General features: G+C 26.8%; 1 protein-coding gene across 1 annotated transcript; it reads left to right on the forward strand.

The window, feature by feature from the left end:
• The first annotated feature begins 13278 nt into the window (after nucleotides 1–13278).
• On the forward strand, nucleotides 13279–14537 carry LOC107446813 (TD and POZ domain-containing protein 1). The gene has a single exon (XM_087151125.1). The coding sequence runs from the start codon at nucleotides 13437–13439 to the stop codon at nucleotides 14403–14405; it is 969 nt and encodes a 322-aa protein (XP_087007251.1). The 5' UTR covers nucleotides 13279–13436; the 3' UTR covers nucleotides 14406–14537.
• The last annotated feature ends 5781 nt before the right edge of the window (nucleotides 14538–20318 follow it).

The raw sequence follows: 20318 nt of genomic DNA on the forward strand, positions 1-20318 counted from the left end.
GGTGTTTGTGATTCAAAATTTAGAAGTAAAAGGGGAGGTGGAAAAGGTAAGGGTAAATTTATTGAGTTTGATGAGTTTTCGAATTTTTGTAACTTACCTGTTAATTTGAATAATATTTTCACTATTAGGAAATATATTTTTGGTTTTAAAAATAAAGTTTTAAAAAATTTCCTTATTAAATTTGGTTCTAAAATTAAATTTGATACTGAACTTGTTAAATTTATAGTTTTGGATTTAATTAAATCAAAAATTGGTGTCAATAAAACTGATTTGCTTTTTAATAATGTTTCTAAAGTCGAAAGGGTTTTTTGTACGATTAATTTTCATGATAAGAATTTTGAAAATGCGAAGTTACCACAGATTATTCATGGTCTTTCTGATTTCTTTCCTTTAGAACAAATTAGGGTTACTACTGCTTTTAAATATTCTTCTACACTTAGGAAAAAGGTGTGTAATTATAATTTTTTAAGTCGAAATCTTAATTGTATTTCTAAATCTGATTGTTATTGTAATGAGGAGGGTTTTTCAAAATTTATTGATAATGATTATGGACATGTTATTACCGGAAATTTGGAAATTGTGGGTGATCAGGATCTAATTAGCATTTTAAGTAAGGGTTCAAAATTTAGAACCAGAGTTAAGATGAAAAAAGAAGATTTTATTTTATCCATTAAAAAAGATCTAGATTTTTTTATTGCAAAAATTTCCAGAAAATATCATTGGCCTGTTGAAGGTTTTTCTGAGTGGAAAGCTAATATTATTGAAAGGGTTAAATTTAATTTATTTAATACCAGTTTTAGTTCATTTTTTAAAGGTACTTTTATTGATTATGATTTATCTAGAAAAATTAAAAATCTTAAGGATAAATTCATTGTTACTGTTGTAGATAAAGCTTCAAATAATTTCTGTATTATGTGTAAATATTTTTTTAAAAAATTGATTATTGGGGAATATAATGCAAATAATACCTATTTAAAGTTAAAAGAAGATAAAAAAGTTATTGAAAAAAGAATTATTGCATTTAGTAAAAAATTAAAATTTAAATTAAATAGGATTACATTTCCATATTTATTTCCAATAGTTAAATTTCATAAAAATCCGATTAAATTTAGGTTTATAGCATGTGGTACTAATAGTTATAATTCTGATATTAGTAAAAGGTTTTTTTGTTTTTTAAAAATTATTTTGCTTAAAATTAAAAAAGAGAAAAATATTATTATTGAAAGTAATGTTGAAGTTTTGGATTTTATTAAAAGTAATGATATTTCCAGCATTAACACTTTTGATTTTGAAAATTTGTATACCAGCATACCACATGAAAAAATTATTGAGATTTGTGAAGGTATTTATGACAAGTATTTATTTGATGAAAAAATTGATAGGTTTAACTGGTTAGATTTATGCAAGTTTAATCTTTTTGAGAATGTTCTTTTTAATGGTTTAGATTTTTATAAACAAATTATTGGAATTCCACAAGGTAATTCCTTTTCTGGGGCTTTTGCCAACATTTTTTTGCACTTTTTCGAGGCTAAATTTCTTGAACATAAAGTACTTAATGCTTTCCGATACATTGATGATTTGATTTTGTTTAATTGTGACGATTATAATTTTATTTATACTATTTATCCTGGTGATTTGGTCCTGAAAAAAACTAATGAAAATTGCTTTAATATTGAATATTTAGATTTTAAAATTGATATTGTTAACAATTTTATTAAAATTGGTGTGTTTGATAAAAGAAAAGCCTTTAATTTTAATGTTATTTTTTTCTGCAACTTTAAAACTAATTTGTGTAGTAAAATATTCAAAAATCTTGTTTTTTCGCAATTAGTTAGGATCAAGAAAATTTGTAATAATGTTGAAAGTTTTCGGGAAGCTGTGGATAATTTTTTAAATAATTTGAGTAAAAATGATTTTCCTTTTAATTTTTGTAATGTTAATTTTTTAATTAAAAAAATGATTGATGGTTTTTAAGTTTTTATATATTTTTTCTTTTAACAGGGCGCAATTCTAGTCTTAACTGAGCAGCCCCAGTTAAGCATTCTATTAATTTATCTACGTATCTCATTCTCCTGACCTTTTTCATTTCATTTTTAAACTTCTACTGCGCATTATTATAGGGGGCGTTGTTTTTCAGTTTTTAGTGTTTTCTTTTCCTCCACTGGCTTTTGAAGTTTATTCTTGACCTGTGAATGTGAGTTTTTAATTTTCTGATGATTTTTATTGATTTTCTTTTCGTAATTTGTTTATTCTTTTGAATGTATCTTGTTTTTCCTGGACCTCTATACAAAACCATCGGGGTACTGAGGGAGATATTTTAAGCTTTTGCTTCTCCCTCAAATAGAAATGGTTTTGTTTTTAATGGCTACCGGGGCCGGTACCCCCTGAAGACGTCGGCTTCGGTGGTCATATTTTTATTTTTATTTTATTTCATTTGTTTTGTATTGATACTTTTTTCTGAAATTTCTGCTGCTTCTTAGCGCGTTTTTTTCAAAGAAGTTTTATCCTTTTGATCTTAATTATTTGTGTTTTCTTTCAGTATTGTAATTTTCAAATTTGGTTTATGCTGCATTTGCGCTTTTCTTATTTGAAAAATTATTTTGTTTTTATTTCTTGCTTTAGGTGTTTTCTAATTAGTTTAAAGCGTCAAAGGGTTTTGTTGGATGTCTAGGTTTTATATGTCTAATTTAGTATTTCCTTTTAGGTTAATTTTAAAATAATGCAAAGTACAATATATAAATATTTTATGGCGCCTGGCTCGTCGCGCGCCCAATCAAGGAGCACTGAAGTTAGTCTTGACTTAGGGATTACTTCGGACAAAAAGTTACTAAGTCAAATATTTTGTTTAAATAAATTTAAAAATATAAAAAAATTTAAAAAGTTTAAGAAATGTTGTAATAAAAAATGTAAAACTTGTCCTTTGGCTGATAGTTCTCAAATTGACAGTCATTCTAATGTATTTTTTTGTAAAAGTATTAATATTATTTATTTAATTCAGTGCAATTGTTGTAATTTGTGTTATGTTGGTCAGACAGGTCTTGAATTTCATAAGCGGATTAATTCCCACAGATCAGCTATAAAAAATTTTAATAATAGTAATTGTTCCACGGATTATGAAATTTTACATTTTCAATTTCATGATCCGTGATCATGAAATGATCATGATCATGAAATGATCATGATCATGATTTCATGATCATGAAATGATTTTAATAATGTTACTCTTTTTATTTTGGATTTTTATGGAAAATTTAGATAAAAGACTTGATTTAGAAAATATTTACATTGGTAGTCTTAAGACTCTTTTTCCTTATGGATTAAATAGTAAATTTAATGGGGAAGGTACTGTTAATACTGAAGATTTTTGTATTTATAATAAATTAAAAGTTTTTGATTTTCCTGGTGTTTGTGATTCAAAATTTAGAAGTAAAAGGGGAGGTGGAAAAGGTAAGGGTAAATTTATTGAGTTTGATGAGTTTTCGAATTTTTGTAACTTACCTGTTAATTTGAATAATATTTTCACTATTAGGAAATATATTTTTGGTTTTAAAAATAAAGTTTTAAAAAATTTCCTTATTAAATTTGGTTCTAAAATTAAATTTGATACTGAACTTGTTAAATTTATAGTTTTGGATTTAATTAAATCAAAAATTGGTGTCAATAAAACTGATTTGCTTTTTAATAATGTTTCTAAAGTCGAAAGGGTTTTTTGTACGATTAATTTTCATGATAAGAATTTTGAAAATGCGAAGTTACCACAGATTATTCATGGTCTTTCTGATTTCTTTCCTTTAGAACAAATTAGGGTTACTACTGCTTTTAAATATTCTTCTACACTTAGGAAAAAGGTGTGTAATTATAATTTTTTAAGTCGAAATCTTAATTGTATTTCTAAATCTGATTGTTATTGTAATGAGGAGGGTTTTTCAAAATTTATTGATAATGATTATGGACATGTTATTACCGGAAATTTGGAAATTGTGGGTGATCAGGATCTAATTAGCATTTTAAGTAAGGGTTCAAAATTTAGAACCAGAGTTAAGATGAAAAAAGAAGATTTTATTTTATCCATTAAAAAAGATCTAGATTTTTTTATTGCAAAAATTTCCAGAAAATATCATTGGCCTGTTGAAGGTTTTTCTGAGTGGAAAGCTAATATTATTGAAAGGGTTAAATTTAATTTATTTAATACCAGTTTTAGTTCATTTTTTAAAGGTACTTTTATTGATTATGATTTATCTAGAAAAATTAAAAATCTTAAGGATAAATTCATTGTTACTGTTGTAGATAAAGCTTCAAATAATTTCTGTATTATGTGTAAATATTTTTTTAAAAAATTGATTATTGGGGAATATAATGCAAATAATACCTATTTAAAGTTAAAAGAAGATAAAAAAGTTATTGAAAAAAGAATTATTGCATTTAGTAAAAAATTAAAATTTAAATTAAATAGGATTACATTTCCATATTTATTTCCAATAGTTAAATTTCATAAAAATCCGATTAAATTTAGGTTTATAGCATGTGGTACTAATAGTTATAATTCTGATATTAGTAAAAGGTTTTTTTGTTTTTTAAAAATTATTTTGCTTAAAATTAAAAAAGAGAAAAATATTATTATTGAAAGTAATGTTGAAGTTTTGGATTTTATTAAAAGTAATGATATTTCCAGCATTAACACTTTTGATTTTGAAAATTTGTATACCAGCATACCACATGAAAAAATTATTGAGATTTGTGAAGGTATTTATGACAAGTATTTATTTGATGAAAAAATTGATAGGTTTAACTGGTTAGATTTATGCAAGTTTAATCTTTTTGAGAATGTTCTTTTTAATGGTTTAGATTTTTATAAACAAATTATTGGAATTCCACAAGGTAATTCCTTTTCTGGGGCTTTTGCCAACATTTTTTTGCACTTTTTCGAGGCTAAATTTCTTGAACATAAAGTACTTAATGCTTTCCGATACATTGATGATTTGATTTTGTTTAATTGTGACGATTATAATTTTATTTATACTATTTATCCTGGTGATTTGGTCCTGAAAAAAACTAATGAAAATTGCTTTAATATTGAATATTTAGATTTTAAAATTGATATTGTTAACAATTTTATTAAAATTGGTGTGTTTGATAAAAGAAAAGCCTTTAATTTTAATGTTATTTTTTTCTGCAACTTTAAAACTAATTTGTGTAGTAAAATATTCAAAAATCTTGTTTTTTCGCAATTAGTTAGGATCAAGAAAATTTGTAATAATGTTGAAAGTTTTCGGGAAGCTGTGGATAATTTTTTAAATAATTTGAGTAAAAATGATTTTCCTTTTAATTTTTGTAATGTTAATTTTTTAATTAAAAAAATGATTGATGGTTTTTAAGTTTTTATATATTTTTTCTTTTAACAGGGCGCAATTCTAGTCTTAACTGAGCAGCCCCAGTTAAGCATTCTATTAATTTATCTACGTATCTCATTCTCCTGACCTTTTTCATTTCATTTTTAAACTTCTACTGCGCATTATTATAGGGGGCGTTGTTTTTCAGTTTTTAGTGTTTTCTTTTCCTCCACTGGCTTTTGAAGTTTATTCTTGACCTGTGAATGTGAGTTTTTAATTTTCTGATGATTTTTATTGATTTTCTTTTCGTAATTTGTTTATTCTTTTGAATGTATCTTGTTTTTCCTGGACCTCTATACAAAACCATCGGGGTACTGAGGGAGATATTTTAAGCTTTTGCTTCTCCCTCAAATAGAAATGGTTTTGTTTTTAATGGCTACCGGGGCCGGTACCCCCTGAAGACGTCGGCTTCGGTGGTCATATTTTTATTTTTATTTTATTTCATTTGTTTTGTATTGATACTTTTTTCTGAAATTTCTGCTGCTTCTTAGCGCGTTTTTTTCAAAGAAGTTTTATCCTTTTGATCTTAATTATTTGTGTTTTCTTTCAGTATTGTAATTTTCAAATTTGGTTTATGCTGCATTTGCGCTTTTCTTATTTGAAAAATTATTTTGTTTTTATTTCTTGCTTTAGGTGTTTTCTAATTAGTTTAAAGCGTCAAAGGGTTTTGTTGGATGTCTAGGTTTTATATGTCTAATTTAGTATTTCCTTTTAGGTTAATTTTAAAATAATGCAAAGTACAATATATAAATATTTTATGGCGCCTGGCTCGTCGCGCGCCCAATCAAGGAGCACTGAAGTTAGTCTTGACTTAGGGATTACTTCGGACAAAAAGTTACTAAGTCAAATATTTTGTTTAAATAAATTTAAAAATATAAAAAAATTTAAAAAGTTTAAGAAATGTTGTAATAAAAAATGTAAAACTTGTCCTTTGGCTGATAGTTCTCAAATTGACAGTCATTCTAATGTATTTTTTTGTAAAAGTATTAATATTATTTATTTAATTCAGTGCAATTGTTGTAATTTGTGTTATGTTGGTCAGACAGGTCTTGAATTTCATAAGCGGATTAATTCCCACAGATCAGCTATAAAAAATTTTAATAATAGTAATTGTTCCACGGATTATGAAATTTTACATTTTCAATTTCATGATCCGTGATCATGAAATGATCATGATCATGAAATGATCATGATCATGATTTCATGATCATGAAATGATTTTAATAATGTTACTCTTTTTATTTTGGATTTTTATGGAAAATTTAGATAAAAGACTTGATTTAGAAAATATTTACATTGGTAGTCTTAAGACTCTTTTTCCTTATGGATTAAATAGTAAATTTAATGGGGAAGGTACTGTTAATACTGAAGATTTTTGTATTTATAATAAATTAAAAGTTTTTGATTTTCCTGGTGTTTGTGATTCAAAATTTAGAAGTAAAAGGGGAGGTGGAAAAGGTAAGGGTAAATTTATTGAGTTTGATGAGTTTTCGAATTTTTGTAACTTACCTGTTAATTTGAATAATATTTTCACTATTAGGAAATATATTTTTGGTTTTAAAAATAAAGTTTTAAAAAATTTCCTTATTAAATTTGGTTCTAAAATTAAATTTGATACTGAACTTGTTAAATTTATAGTTTTGGATTTAATTAAATCAAAAATTGGTGTCAATAAAACTGATTTGCTTTTTAATAATGTTTCTAAAGTCGAAAGGGTTTTTTGTACGATTAATTTTCATGATAAGAATTTTGAAAATGCTAAGTTACCACAGATTATTCATGGTCTTTCTGATTTCTTTCCTTTAGAACAAATTAGGGTTACTACTGCTTTTAAATATTCTTCTACACTTAGGAAAAAGGTGTGTAATTATAATTTTTTAAGTCGAAATCTTAATTGTATTTCTAAATCTGATTGTTATTGTAATGAGGAGGGTTTTTCAAAATTTATTGATAATGATTATGGACATGTTATTACCGGAAATTTGGAAATTGTGGGTGATCAGGATCTAATTAGCATTTTAAGTAAGGGTTCAAAATTTAGAACCAGAGTTAAGATGAAAAAAGAAGATTTTATTTTATCCATTAAAAAAGATCTAGATTTTTTTATTGCAAAAATTTCCAGAAAATATCATTGGCCTGTTGAAGGTTTTTCTGAGTGGAAAGCTAATATTATTGAAAGGGTTAAATTTAATTTATTTAATACCAGTTTTAGTTCATTTTTTAAAGGTACTTTTATTGATTATGATTTATCTAGAAAAATTAAAAATCTTAAGGATAAATTCATTGTTACTGTTGTAGATAAAGCTTCAAATAATTTCTGTATTATGTGTAAATATTTTTTTAAAAAATTGATTATTGGGGAATATAATGCAAATAATACCTATTTAAAGTTAAAAGAAGATAAAAAAGTTATTGAAAAAAGAATTATTGCATTTAGTAAAAAATTAAAATTTAAATTAAATAGGATTACATTTCCATATTTATTTCCAATAGTTAAATTTCATAAAAATCCGATTAAATTTAGGTTTATAGCATGTGGTACTAATAGTTATAATTCTGATATTAGTAAAAGGTTTTTTTGTTTTTTAAAAATTATTTTGCTTAAAATTAAAAAAGAGAAAAATATTATTATTGAAAGTAATGTTGAAGTTTTGGATTTTATTAAAAGTAATGATATTTCCAGCATTAACACTTTTGATTTTGAAAATTTGTATACCAGCATACCACATGAAAAAATTATTGAGATTTGTGAAGGTATTTATGACAAGTATTTATTTGATGAAAAAATTGATAGGTTTAACTGGTTAGATTTATGCAAGTTTAATCTTTTTGAGAATGTTCTTTTTAATGGTTTAGATTTTTATAAACAAATTATTGGAATTCCACAAGGTAATTCCTTTTCTGGGGCTTTTGCCAACATTTTTTTGCACTTTTTCGAGGCTAAATTTCTTGAACATAAAGTACTTAATGCTTTCCGATACATTGATGATTTGATTTTGTTTAATTGTGACGATTATAATTTTATTTATACTATTTATCCTGGTGATTTGGTCCTGAAAAAAACTAATGAAAATTGCTTTAATATTGAATATTTAGATTTTAAAATTGATATTGTTAACAATTTTATTAAAATTGGTGTGTTTGATAAAAGAAAAGCCTTTAATTTTAATGTTATTTTTTTCTGCAACTTTAAAACTAATTTGTGTAGTAAAATATTCAAAAATCTTGTTTTTTCGCAATTAGTTAGGATCAAGAAAATTTGTAATAATGTTGAAAGTTTTCGGGAAGCTGTGGATAATTTTTTAAATAATTTGAGTAAAAATGATTTTCCTTTTAATTTTTGTAATGTTAATTTTTTAATTAAAAAAATGATTGATGGTTTTTAAGTTTTTATATATTTTTTCTTTTAACAGGGCGCAATTCTAGTCTTAACTGAGCAGCCCCAGTTAAGCATTCTATTAATTTATCTACGTATCTCATTCTCCTGACCTTTTTCATTTCATTTTTAAACTTCTACTGCGCATTATTATAGGGGGCGTTGTTTTTCAGTTTTTAGTGTTTTCTTTTCCTCCACTGGCTTTTGAAGTTTATTCTTGACCTGTGAATGTGAGTTTTTAATTTTCTGATGATTTTTATTGATTTTCTTTTCGTAATTTGTTTATTCTTTTGAATGTATCTTGTTTTTCCTGGACCTCTATACAAAACCATCGGGGTACTGAGGGAGATATTTTAAGCTTTTGCTTCTCCCTCAAATAGAAATGGTTTTGTTTTTAATGGCTACCGGGACCGGTACCCCCTGAAGACGTCGGCTTCGGTGGTCATATTTTTATTTTTATTTTATTTCATTTGTTTTGTATTCCTTCATAAATTTAACTTTCATTGTTTTATAGCCGCTACCAGCTAAGTAAAAAGTAATTATTTTTTGATTTTTTTTAAATTTATTTCATTTATTCATTTTAAAAAAAAACTAAACTTGTAACATTTTTGTGTTAGTTTTAACTAAATGTTTAAATGTTTGTTTCCGTAAAAAAAAATTTGTTCAAAAAAGAATGTTGAAAAACAAGTAAAAAAATTTTGCTGGTACTTTTTTTTATAAAGTTATGATTTCTTATATTATTTATGAAATTGCGTCCTAATTTATAAAGTGTAACAATTTATTAATTTTTATAACTTCCTAATTGTTTTGTAGTTGATTACAAACTGTTAAAGTTGTGGTAAGTTATCTAATGTTTTGCTATTTCGCTATCGTGTGCTTTAATTTTCTATGTTGGATTATTAGGAATTCTCTTAGATTTAATTGAAAATTTAAGATATTTTTCAAAGCATTTTTATATGTTGCAAAAGCAATTGAAATTTTGCATCAAGAAGGAGTTTCTAAGAAAATTTATGGAATTGTAATGTTTTTTTTTTCTAACAGAATTATTTAAATTTAACATTGTATTCAAATACAGTAATAGAGTTAAGTGGTTTGTAAATGTACTATTTTTAAAAATGTACTATTTTACTATTTTTAAATGTACTATTTTACTTGAACAGAAAATACTTTTAAAATGTTTCGTTTTAAAATTTTATCTATGAGTGTTTTGCTCAATGCTTGCTGTCGCTCGTCAACTTCCGAAACTGCTGCCGTATTTCCTTTCAAATCGCTTTGCACATTCTTTTCTCCTTTATCTTGTTTAATATCCCAGTTTTAATAACTTAATATCTTTTATATTTAATATCAATTACGTTAGGAACTATGTTCGTTATCCGAGTGGATTGTTATAAGTTCTAGAGAAAACACTACTTCAACATTTAATAACTCAAACTTGTTGCCTTTTTCCAATATGAGTATTTATATTTGGCATTGTATTCAAATACAGTAATAGAATTCAGTCGTTTGTAAATATAGGGTGACCCGGGGTAATTCATGATCACTCTGTTTCTGGGGTAAATAATAATCACCTAAGTTTTATTTTAAAAAAATTATTTTTTTTAAATTTAAGACATGGACAAGAATGCTTGTACACTTTACTAAAGTATAACTACATTTACTTAATGATAATTTTTTTAAATCTAACAAAATAAGTATCTTTTAAACTGCTTTCTGTATTTTCCATTTCAAAGATGGGTTTCAAAATGTGCACATTTCTGCAAAGATCCCCCTCCTTCTCTTAATAATAAATATTTTGAGTCACTTTATTTTTCTTTGATATAAAAGTAGTGTAAACTTTTGTTTAGTTGTTTCACATCTACTGTAAACATTATAATTGATTATAGGAAACTATATCAAATGTTGCCCCCTACAGATGGGGTAATTATTGATCACTGGGGTAATTCCTGATCATTGTCATTTTTTCTTATAAATAGTATATAAATACCTAATTGTCTTTTCTTAAATAAAAGTTCATATTTATTAAGTGGAACAACTATAAAATATATTTTAACTGTCATCACAAAATTTGTTTTTAGCTGTATACAAGACTGTATTCTGATTTGCACCATTTCTGGTTTGCCTTACCTTGCTTCTATCTTAATTTTATGTGTGTACATCGTTAGAATAATTTTTAAGTTTATAAATTAGCCTAGTATAATTGTTAGAGTAATTTTTAAGTTTATAAATTAGCCTAGTATAAATATGGTGAGAAATTACAAGCCTAAAAAAGATACTAAGCTTCTAGAAAATAATGATTTTTCTAGAAGCTTATGATTGAAATGATTGAAAATGAATGACTGAACTTTTAATGATTGAAAATGAAAATTTCAGTGAGAGCTGCTGCCCGAGCTGTTGACATACCTTACTTAACTTGACACTTTCCCTTAATGAAGTTAAAAAATCCAGCAAAAGTAACCCATGTGGGAAATCTCTTATATTTCAGAAGAACATGAGAATGAGTTGGCTGATTGCCTAAAATGCATGGAACGATGCAAAGATTTTTTAAAATTTAAAGTGTTAATTGTTTGTCTTGCTTTTAAATAAATCATTTTATTTGCTGCTTAAACATATCTTTTTGGTTTATTTGTTTGATCTTGATGTCTTATTTGTTAATTACCATTATATAATTATTTTTAAACAGCCCCTTTACAATAAAAACTGGTGATCAGTAATTACCCCAGAAGTGATCAGGAATTACCCCAGAAATGATCAAGACCAGGGGTAATTCCTTATCACTAAAAATTTAAAATCTTTTAAATTCTAATTAGATTTTCAAACAAAAGAAGGTGGCATTGGACTCATCTCATATAGCCTCAAACTTCCAGTAAATATTAAAATTCTATTTTGAATAGTTTTTTCACAAAATAGATGTTTTCGTTTTTCGATCAGGAAATACCCCAGGTCGCCCTACTATTTATAATATGTAACTTTATAACATGCTTCAAAATATACCCGATACAGTTACCCGGAAACACTGGCGGTAAAGAGACTGCAACGCTCCTTTGTGTAGAAAATAAGAACCCATATACATTTAGTTTTATACATATAAAATGTATTATATATATGGGTCCTTCTCACGAAAACTGTCATTTTTCAGTTCATAAAATCCTAAAAAAGTAAAGTGAATAAAAAGCTCTGAAACTTTTTTTATTAATAGAAATATGTAATGGCATTATAAAGAAAATATATATCCTATAAATTATACTTAATATTTAAATTAATTAATTTTTTAAATAATTAATTTATAATTAATTTATTTATAATAATTAATTATTAATTTAATAAATAAATAAATTAATTTAATAAATTAATTGATTAATTTTTTAATTTATTTTTCAAAATAATTAATAAGTAAATTAATTATTTTCACTATTTAAAAAATGAGGGAATGACACTAATAGTGAGGGAATGATATTTTATTTTAATACATGTTTTTATCTAAGTTACATCTACCTAAAGTTTGAAAATGATAACATACTAAGTATATCTAATATTTATTATAATTTAGTCTTATATATTTAATAGTTTTTACAGATTTGGGAAATAAAATTGGCTGGCACGATTGAACAAAAAAAAATTTAATAATATACTCACTTCATTCCCTCACTTCAGCGTCATTTCCTCACTTTATACACTAGTGAGGGAATGACGAATTCAATAAAATTTAAAAATAACACTTTGGCCTAATTAATTTCTGAAGTCAATCACATACAATTATATTCATACAAGAAAGCAACATATTATTATCCACTTTCTCGATGAAGTTGCATTTTATTTTACTCTAAAAAATGGCATGAGGGAATGACAAATGTAAAAAATTTTACCTGGTTTAATTCATTCAAATTTATTCCACAGCAAAGCTTCTTTAAGTTGAAGATGGAAATATACTGCAATTTTGTTCTATGATGCCACTTGTTAACTTCTGAAGTTTTTATTAAAATATTTTTATTCTAAGAAGATTGCAGGTGATAAGAACATTGTTGTGAGGGAATGACGCGAAACACTGGGGACAAAGTTTAAAATAGTGCTGTGTTAACATTTTTATCAGAAATTAAATTTAAAATTGATTTTCTGAATTCTATATTTCAGTATTCTGAAATAAAAAATACGAATTTGTAAAAAAAAAATTTCTATTTCAGAAACAATTTTTTTCTTTTTTTAAATCAGCAGTGGGGACAAGTGAGGGAATGACATATTGGTATATTTTAATTACCTAAAATAAATAAAAAATAAAAATTGATAATTTTATTTTTATTCTTTCGTTAGCCTGCATTCTGAAGGACACTTTCCCTGAATTTCTTTTTCGTAAGCTGTAAAACGAACATAAAATATACTGGGGACATGAAAATGACTGTTTTTGTGAGAATGACCCATATAAGTATTTTCCTATTCCATTTATGACCGTTACATATTAAGTTTTTTTTTTCCTTTTAATACTTGAAAAAACACTTGAATAAGATTTTATTTTAAAGTAAATAAAGTGAATGTACTAAATGAATCATTTTATGTTCAGAGTTTTAAAATGATTTTTATTTTAACCTTTTGTTCATCTCTTTTATTTTTAGGTAAATAAGAGCCTTCTACAAACGATGTGCTTAAGCCTAATTTTTGAATAGCCTGCAAGAAGTAAAATGATAAGCGTAGTACAAGAGAATAATCTGTTTTTAATCTATTCGAAAAATTTCTTCTTTTTTATATGGAAGTTTGAAGAATCCCAAATAAGTCCTGGTTGCACCACTAGGAGTTCTGAATTCGAATTAGTGAAAGGAGAAACTTCATTTCTTGAGATGAAAATTGATTCTGTTTTTTACATCAATTTATGGAATCCATCAACGAGCGTCAGAAGGGGACATTTTACAATACTGATATCGGACGAAAATGGCTCAATCATTCACAGCAAGAATGTGCCAACCAATTATTTTATCGAGGCAGGAAACAAAGTTGATTTACTTAAAAGCTTATTCGACGTACCGCCATCTGTAAAATATCCAATAACCATCACCTGCATCTCTAAAGATTGGAATACAGATGAGAAGAGTGTTAGTTCAAAGGATTCAATTCTCTTGAATAATTTGCGTGAGCTTTCTCTAGATTTTAGGAAGGTTCTAGAACAAGCAATCTATTCGAACATCGTACTAAATGTGGATGGAGATAACATCAAAGCCCACAAAATTATATTGCAAGCTCGTTCCCCTGTCTTCCACAAGATGTTCACTCACGAAACAGCGGTCAATCCGATTGTTATCTCGGACATTGGGCCAGAAACAATGAAGAGACTTCTCAATTTTCTTTACACTGGTACAACCGACGAGTGCGGATTCGAAGAACTTTTGGAACTGTACTATGCCGCTGACAAATACGAAGTTATTTCTTTACGAGATAGTTGCAAAATGGAGTTATTGAACTTTCTTCAAGTGAACAATGCGTGTTACTTATTTGTCTTAGCTAACCGACACAGTGACGAAGTTTTCAAAAATGAAGTGGTGCAATTCATCAGTGCGAATTTTAAATCTGTGGTCGAAACAGAATCATTTGACGAACTGGGTAAAGACGATATGAAATTACTTATGCGTTTGTGTGCGGATGCTATGAAAGAATGAACAGTTTTCCGATGCATTTGATTTTTAAATTAAGTATGTAATGATTGATTGGTTTAATTTTACAATGTTGTTAATTTTTCAGTTCTTGTTATTTAATTGTGAATAACACTAATAGCTAATGAGTTAAACGAAGTTTGAATGCATGCAACTTTTTCTTTGTATTTTGGGCAAATATTTTCAAATGCATCTTAGTTATATTTCACTATTTATTTATTTTTTTCCGGTAAATTAGCATATCATATACTGATAATGTTTCAGTGTAACACTGAGACGATTCATTCACAAAGCTAAAACGTTTATTAATATTTCAAAAACTTTCATCGTATATTTGTTTCCCCCCCCCGTTCCGTATAATTTTAGAACCCTTAGACAGAAGTAGCTGCTATGTTTATGATACTTCACTCTCACTAACCTTTTATTATTGCCATTATCACAGCTGCCCATGGTCACCATGGGCAGATGAAGAAGAGAGGTGACCGCTTCGTGGACACGCACTTCGTAACAAGCATCAATTCAAGTTCTGTACAATCATTTTTCATTAAATCGTTCTAACGTCTAATCTCATGAAGGAAAACTATTCAATTTGATTGTTTGCGAATCAATTTGAACTAATCTTGTGTATATTTTTGTTTTGTCTTTATGTTCGAAGCGTCTTTTCTTTCCTCTCTTTTTCTTTTTCCATATTTGTCATTAACATTAAGCAACTAATTATTCTTTATCTTCTTTTTAATTACTTCGCGTGCAGGTCGTCGGGCTACCGAAGCGGAGGTGCCATCCCCTCTGCAGAGGATCAAAATTGTGATGGCATGTCTTCGGATCATCCTCAGGGATGTTTCCCAGACCGTCGCCAATAGCCCATTGTGCAGCTCTAGTGCGACGTAAATGAACAAATCAATCAATCAATCAATCTTATTTTTAATTAAATAATATAAGTTAGCAAATAGTCATTGATTACTGAGGTGGCCTCATTGGCCAGGTACTTGTTTGTAATATGATCTAGTTTCCACAGTTTACTTACATTTACTTTCAATGGAAAACTGGAAAAAAAAAATATGCTAGAACAAGTTACTAATTTTAATCACTTTCAATAAAATTTTGAATTTTTTTAGTCATCACTTTTTCAATTTTTAGTCGCCCGTAGCAGCCCTGTACTATCAATCAGAAATATTTGTACATTATATATCTGTGTTATAACTGACGAACTACGGACAGCTGAATATTCAAATTGGCGTTACATTACACGAAGAAAAAATTATAATAAAGGGTCATTATCAAAAGGAAATAAATTATAGAATTTATTCATTACAACATTTCGGTGCATTTTTACGAGGTATCTCAGATGCCATGGAACATTTTAGCTTCCTTATCGTTTGTTCTATTTTGCATCAGCTGTCACATGCAATCATGACGTCGTAGATGTTTACATTGAGTGTGTTTCATTCAAGGTTGTTTTGAAAATGCGTAAGAACAGTAAATAACTTATTTTATTAAAACAACTATTCTTTTGTTTTATACACGAAATTGTTTAATGCTTATTGAATTTAAAATTAACGTTACTGCAAAATTATTGCAGAAATTTCAGAGCAAAGTCAACTGTTAAATATTAATAATATTGTAATCGTATACTCGTCAACTTTTCAAGATTTAACCGGAATTTTTCAGATTTGACGTTTGTTGTTAAATAAATAATTCTTGATTTTGATGATATCAAAACTTTATGATTATTTATATTTAAAGCCATAAAAGCAAGCATTAATGTTTTTAACACACTTCATGCGTAGAACTTCCCCACTAAAAATAATCTTAAGATTTTCTTAAGAAAATGTCATTTTCTTAAGAAATTCTTCAGAAATCTGAAGAATTTCTTAAGATTTAACTCTATCTCCAAAATATCTTAAGAATTTTTGCAGACATTTTACAGACATTTTGAATATCTTTAAGGTGACTTAAATTTGTCTTCAAAAATTCTTAAGAAAATCTTAAGACATATTCCTGAGTTAGAATTACCTTAAAGCACCTTAAGATTCTTTAAAATATGTTAAGAATTTTTTCAGGCATTTTATAGACATTTGGGATATCTTTAGGATAAATTAAGTTTGTCTTAAGAAAATTTGAAGAAAGTTTCCTGAGTTAATGTTATCTTAAAACATCTTAAGATTTTTCAGAATATCTTAAGAATTTTTGAAAACATTTTGAATATCTTTAAGGTGAATTAAGTTTGTATTCAAAAAAATGTATTACATTTGTGAGAGATTATAATTTAAAAAAAAGTGGTAAGCAAGATTTTATGAAAAAGCAATAAAATTGTCACTATAGTAACAACTTCAATTTAACGAAAAATTACGACGAACGATAGTAGCATTGATTGCGTTTATACTGAATTAATTATGTTTGTATATTTCTTTGAAAAACAGAGCGGAAACGAAGTTGTTTTGCTACCACTTTTTAAACTTTAGTAAGGATTCCAAAAATTTCAGAAACCTATTTTTATGTGACCCGTTCGCAATGTGTTAAGAGCTAGTGAATTTTTAAACGCATGTGTATTCTTTTGCGGTAACTTTACTACCAATAAAAGAAATAAAAGAAACTTTTGAGACAGGGACTAAGAAAGGATAAAAAACTCATCAAAAACAATGACGCGACAAAAAATAAGATAGAGTGAAAAGTTGATACATTTTTAATGATATGTTATATCAACTGAGTAATATTTTGAAAAATAAAATTATATTTTCTGAAAAGTATATGTGATATATTTGAATAATAGAACCATACTGAAAATTTAAGCTGGCAATCGTTCTGAGGGGGAAAAAAAAGCTTTAACCCTTTCAGGACGAACGAATCATAAATGTATTCGTAACGAATCAGGATGGTAAAAAATAAAAAAGTGGTAGCTTAAGTTTTGGCATAGCTAATTTGGCAGATTTATTTTTTGCTTTCACTTTAAATCCAACAAATCCAATCCATGTGTGTTAAAAGTGTAACTAAACAATTTTTAATTCGAACTAAGAAGTGGTGAATTAAATAAAATAAACTATCACTACCCGCCCACAAATAAACTACTATAAAAATAGTTTGGCTACCAGTTTTATCTTTTTTTATCCTTATTATCGCCACCCTGAGAATGCATATATGACTCACCCGTCTCGAAAAGGTTAAAGAACTAGGAAAATTACTACCTAATACCACTAAAAGATTATCAACACTTACAGTTCCAGCGAAAATTGGTTTTCTAAGTTATTTATTCTTATTTTATTTTATAAGTTAATGTTAGTCTAGTTAGGCAGAGGCCGATGACCTTGTCAGATTAAAAATCGATTTTTTTTTTCACGCTGTATTAAATTGCACTAAATTCAGAAAAGTAAATAAAATAAACAGAATTATGTTTTTTCTTTTTTTTCTTCTTTTTTTTAAGGGAAAAAAAATGCTGTAAATGCTGCAATCGATTACACTGGGGAACAATTTTTTTTTTTTTTTTTTTTTTTTTTTTTTTGAAAGTACAAGTTTATAAGGAACGTATAGGTTTATATACATAACTATACACTTGCCTGCTGTTTTGAAAATAACACTTACGACGGGGAAAAAAATGACCTTCACGTATCGCCTCATAAACTGAAACGTATTATCGCCTTCTTCCTACCACGCCTTACGTAACCGAGAAGTGGAGACTCTTAGTATTCACTCGAGTGAATTTCAAAAAATTGAATTAGGAATATATTACTAAATTGCATAAAAAATGAAGCTTGCAGAGAGAAACCGATTGCAGATTTAAAATCAGCTAAACAAAAACATCTAAGAACCGTTTTATGAATATGGTATGGATCACAATTTCTCTGTTTTTAAAATTTTGTTTTGAGAAAAGAGAATAACCATATAAGTTACAGGAAGAATGGATGAATCACTAAATCAAATTACAAATAAATAATATTTTTCCCGGATGTGTATATTGTTTAACGTCAATTGACGATCATAATTTCATATTTTTAACAATTTCTCTGTTTTTAAAATTTTGTTTTGAAGAAAAAAAGAGAATAACCATATAAGTTAAAGGAAGAATGGATGAATCAATAAATCAAATTATAAATAAATAATATTTTTTCCGGATCAGTGAATTGCTTAACGTCAATAGACGATCATAATTTCATATTTTTTTAATAACTTAATTCAAAAGAATAGTCGCATCATAAAAAACAAATAATTTCCGAATCAGTGATTCGGTTCATTGACGAATCAGAGAATTGTGGAATATAATTATAAATGAAAAAATATTTTACAAATGTACAATTTGGGGTATGACAGTCCAGGATCACAATTTCTCATTTTTTAAAATTTTGATTGATAAAAGAGAATAACAATATGAGTTAGCATAAGAATTAATTATCGAATCATTAAGTCAAGTAGTTGAATAAAATTGTCAATAAATAAGAACTTTCATGATTTTGTAATTTGTTAAATGACAGACGTTGACCATAATTCCACACTTTTTTTTAAAAACCAAAATTCTGTTTTAAGAATAGTTTTATCAGTATTGGTGAATTGCCGAATCATTGAATCATGCAGAAAAACTTTAAACTTTTTAAGAGTCTGTAATTCTTAATTACCATTAATAGCTGTCGATATCGATAATTTTTAATATTTTTTAATTTTGTTTAAAAAGAAATAGAATAATATTATCAGTCAAAAGAAAAATCAGTAAATTATCGAATCAGTGAATCATATTATAGATAAATGAAAGGTTTTAGGAATATGGAATGATGGACATCAGACCACTTTAGTTTGAATTTCTTGATTACCTTCTTATCTTTTTCTTAAAAAAAACTATTAGAGCAATTATAAAAGGCCTAATATAAAATACAACTATAAAAAATATAACTGAAGGGACATTAATTAATTATGACGAATTAAGCATGTATCTACAATAACAAATAATTTACACTCTACAGAAAATGATAAAAAATAAATGTTCTTTTTTAAAAGAAACCAAGAATCAAAGATTAAATTTATACTTTTTATTCGCAGAAAAAAGAACTATCAATTATTGTAAATATATTCATTTTCGAAAAGAAAATTATTGCATTATTCATTTCAATTATCTATAATTGAATTCGGAAGGGATAACAAGGTTAAAAAAACTTGATAATTTGCACCTTGCATAAGGAAATCGCTTTGTTATTTACTATATTCGTAAACTAATTATTATTAACGATATGACTAACGTAGACTAATTATTATGACTATAATGCAGGAAACAAAGCATAATGTGTTGATCTACACTAATTTCGTTGATAACGTACTTCCTTCGATGACTCTCCTCTTGTTGATGGTGAAAGCCATGCTTAGTGTTACCATAGGTAGAGAGTTCTACTCTACGCCACTTGTAGCCTATTTCGATTGCCAATAATAATATTACCTTGCATACATCCATTATCGGACCAATCCAAAGCAACTAACAAATTAAACGCGCTTCAGTATTGCAGCAAGAACGTGCCATAAGAGATCACTTTATTTACGCTTCTGTTTCCATATTTTGTAATCTGGCAATCTAATTACGAAAATATTTTAAATCATTCTTGAACGATTCCGGTACGCGTAAGTTCATTTGAGTTCGCTCCTCGTTTTATAGAGTTCCTCTCGTGTTTTGTCCTACATTTTCTTTACATTTTATTTTATGTTTCTTTTTTTGCTTGATACGTTTTATTTCGTATATGTTTTTTACTCAATGTGTTCAAATTTTGTGTTTGAATTATAAGCGATTTTTCAAGCAATTACTTAATCTATTTTTTCGGTTTTTAAGTTGCTCTTCTGTGTGTTCGTTTAGGTGAAAAAAATTCTATGTGTTGTTGTCTTATCAAAAAATTCTACTTGGAGATTAAATTACGATAAATTCTGCAAGTAGCGATCAGAAAACTGTTAAAA

The sequence above is a fragment of the Parasteatoda tepidariorum genome, chromosome 9, assembly GCF_982258835.1.
Source record: "Parasteatoda tepidariorum strain Cologne lab strain chromosome 9, Ptep-v5.0, whole genome shotgun sequence".
NCBI classification, from domain to species: Eukaryota; Metazoa; Arthropoda; class Arachnida; order Araneae; family Theridiidae; genus Parasteatoda; species Parasteatoda tepidariorum.

What these genes read in the sequence shown, in the direction of transcription:
- LOC107446813 (XM_087151125.1), top strand. Translation starts at nt 13,437, where the DNA reads ATGATAAGCGTAGTACAAGAGAATAATCTGTTTTTAATCTATTCGAAA.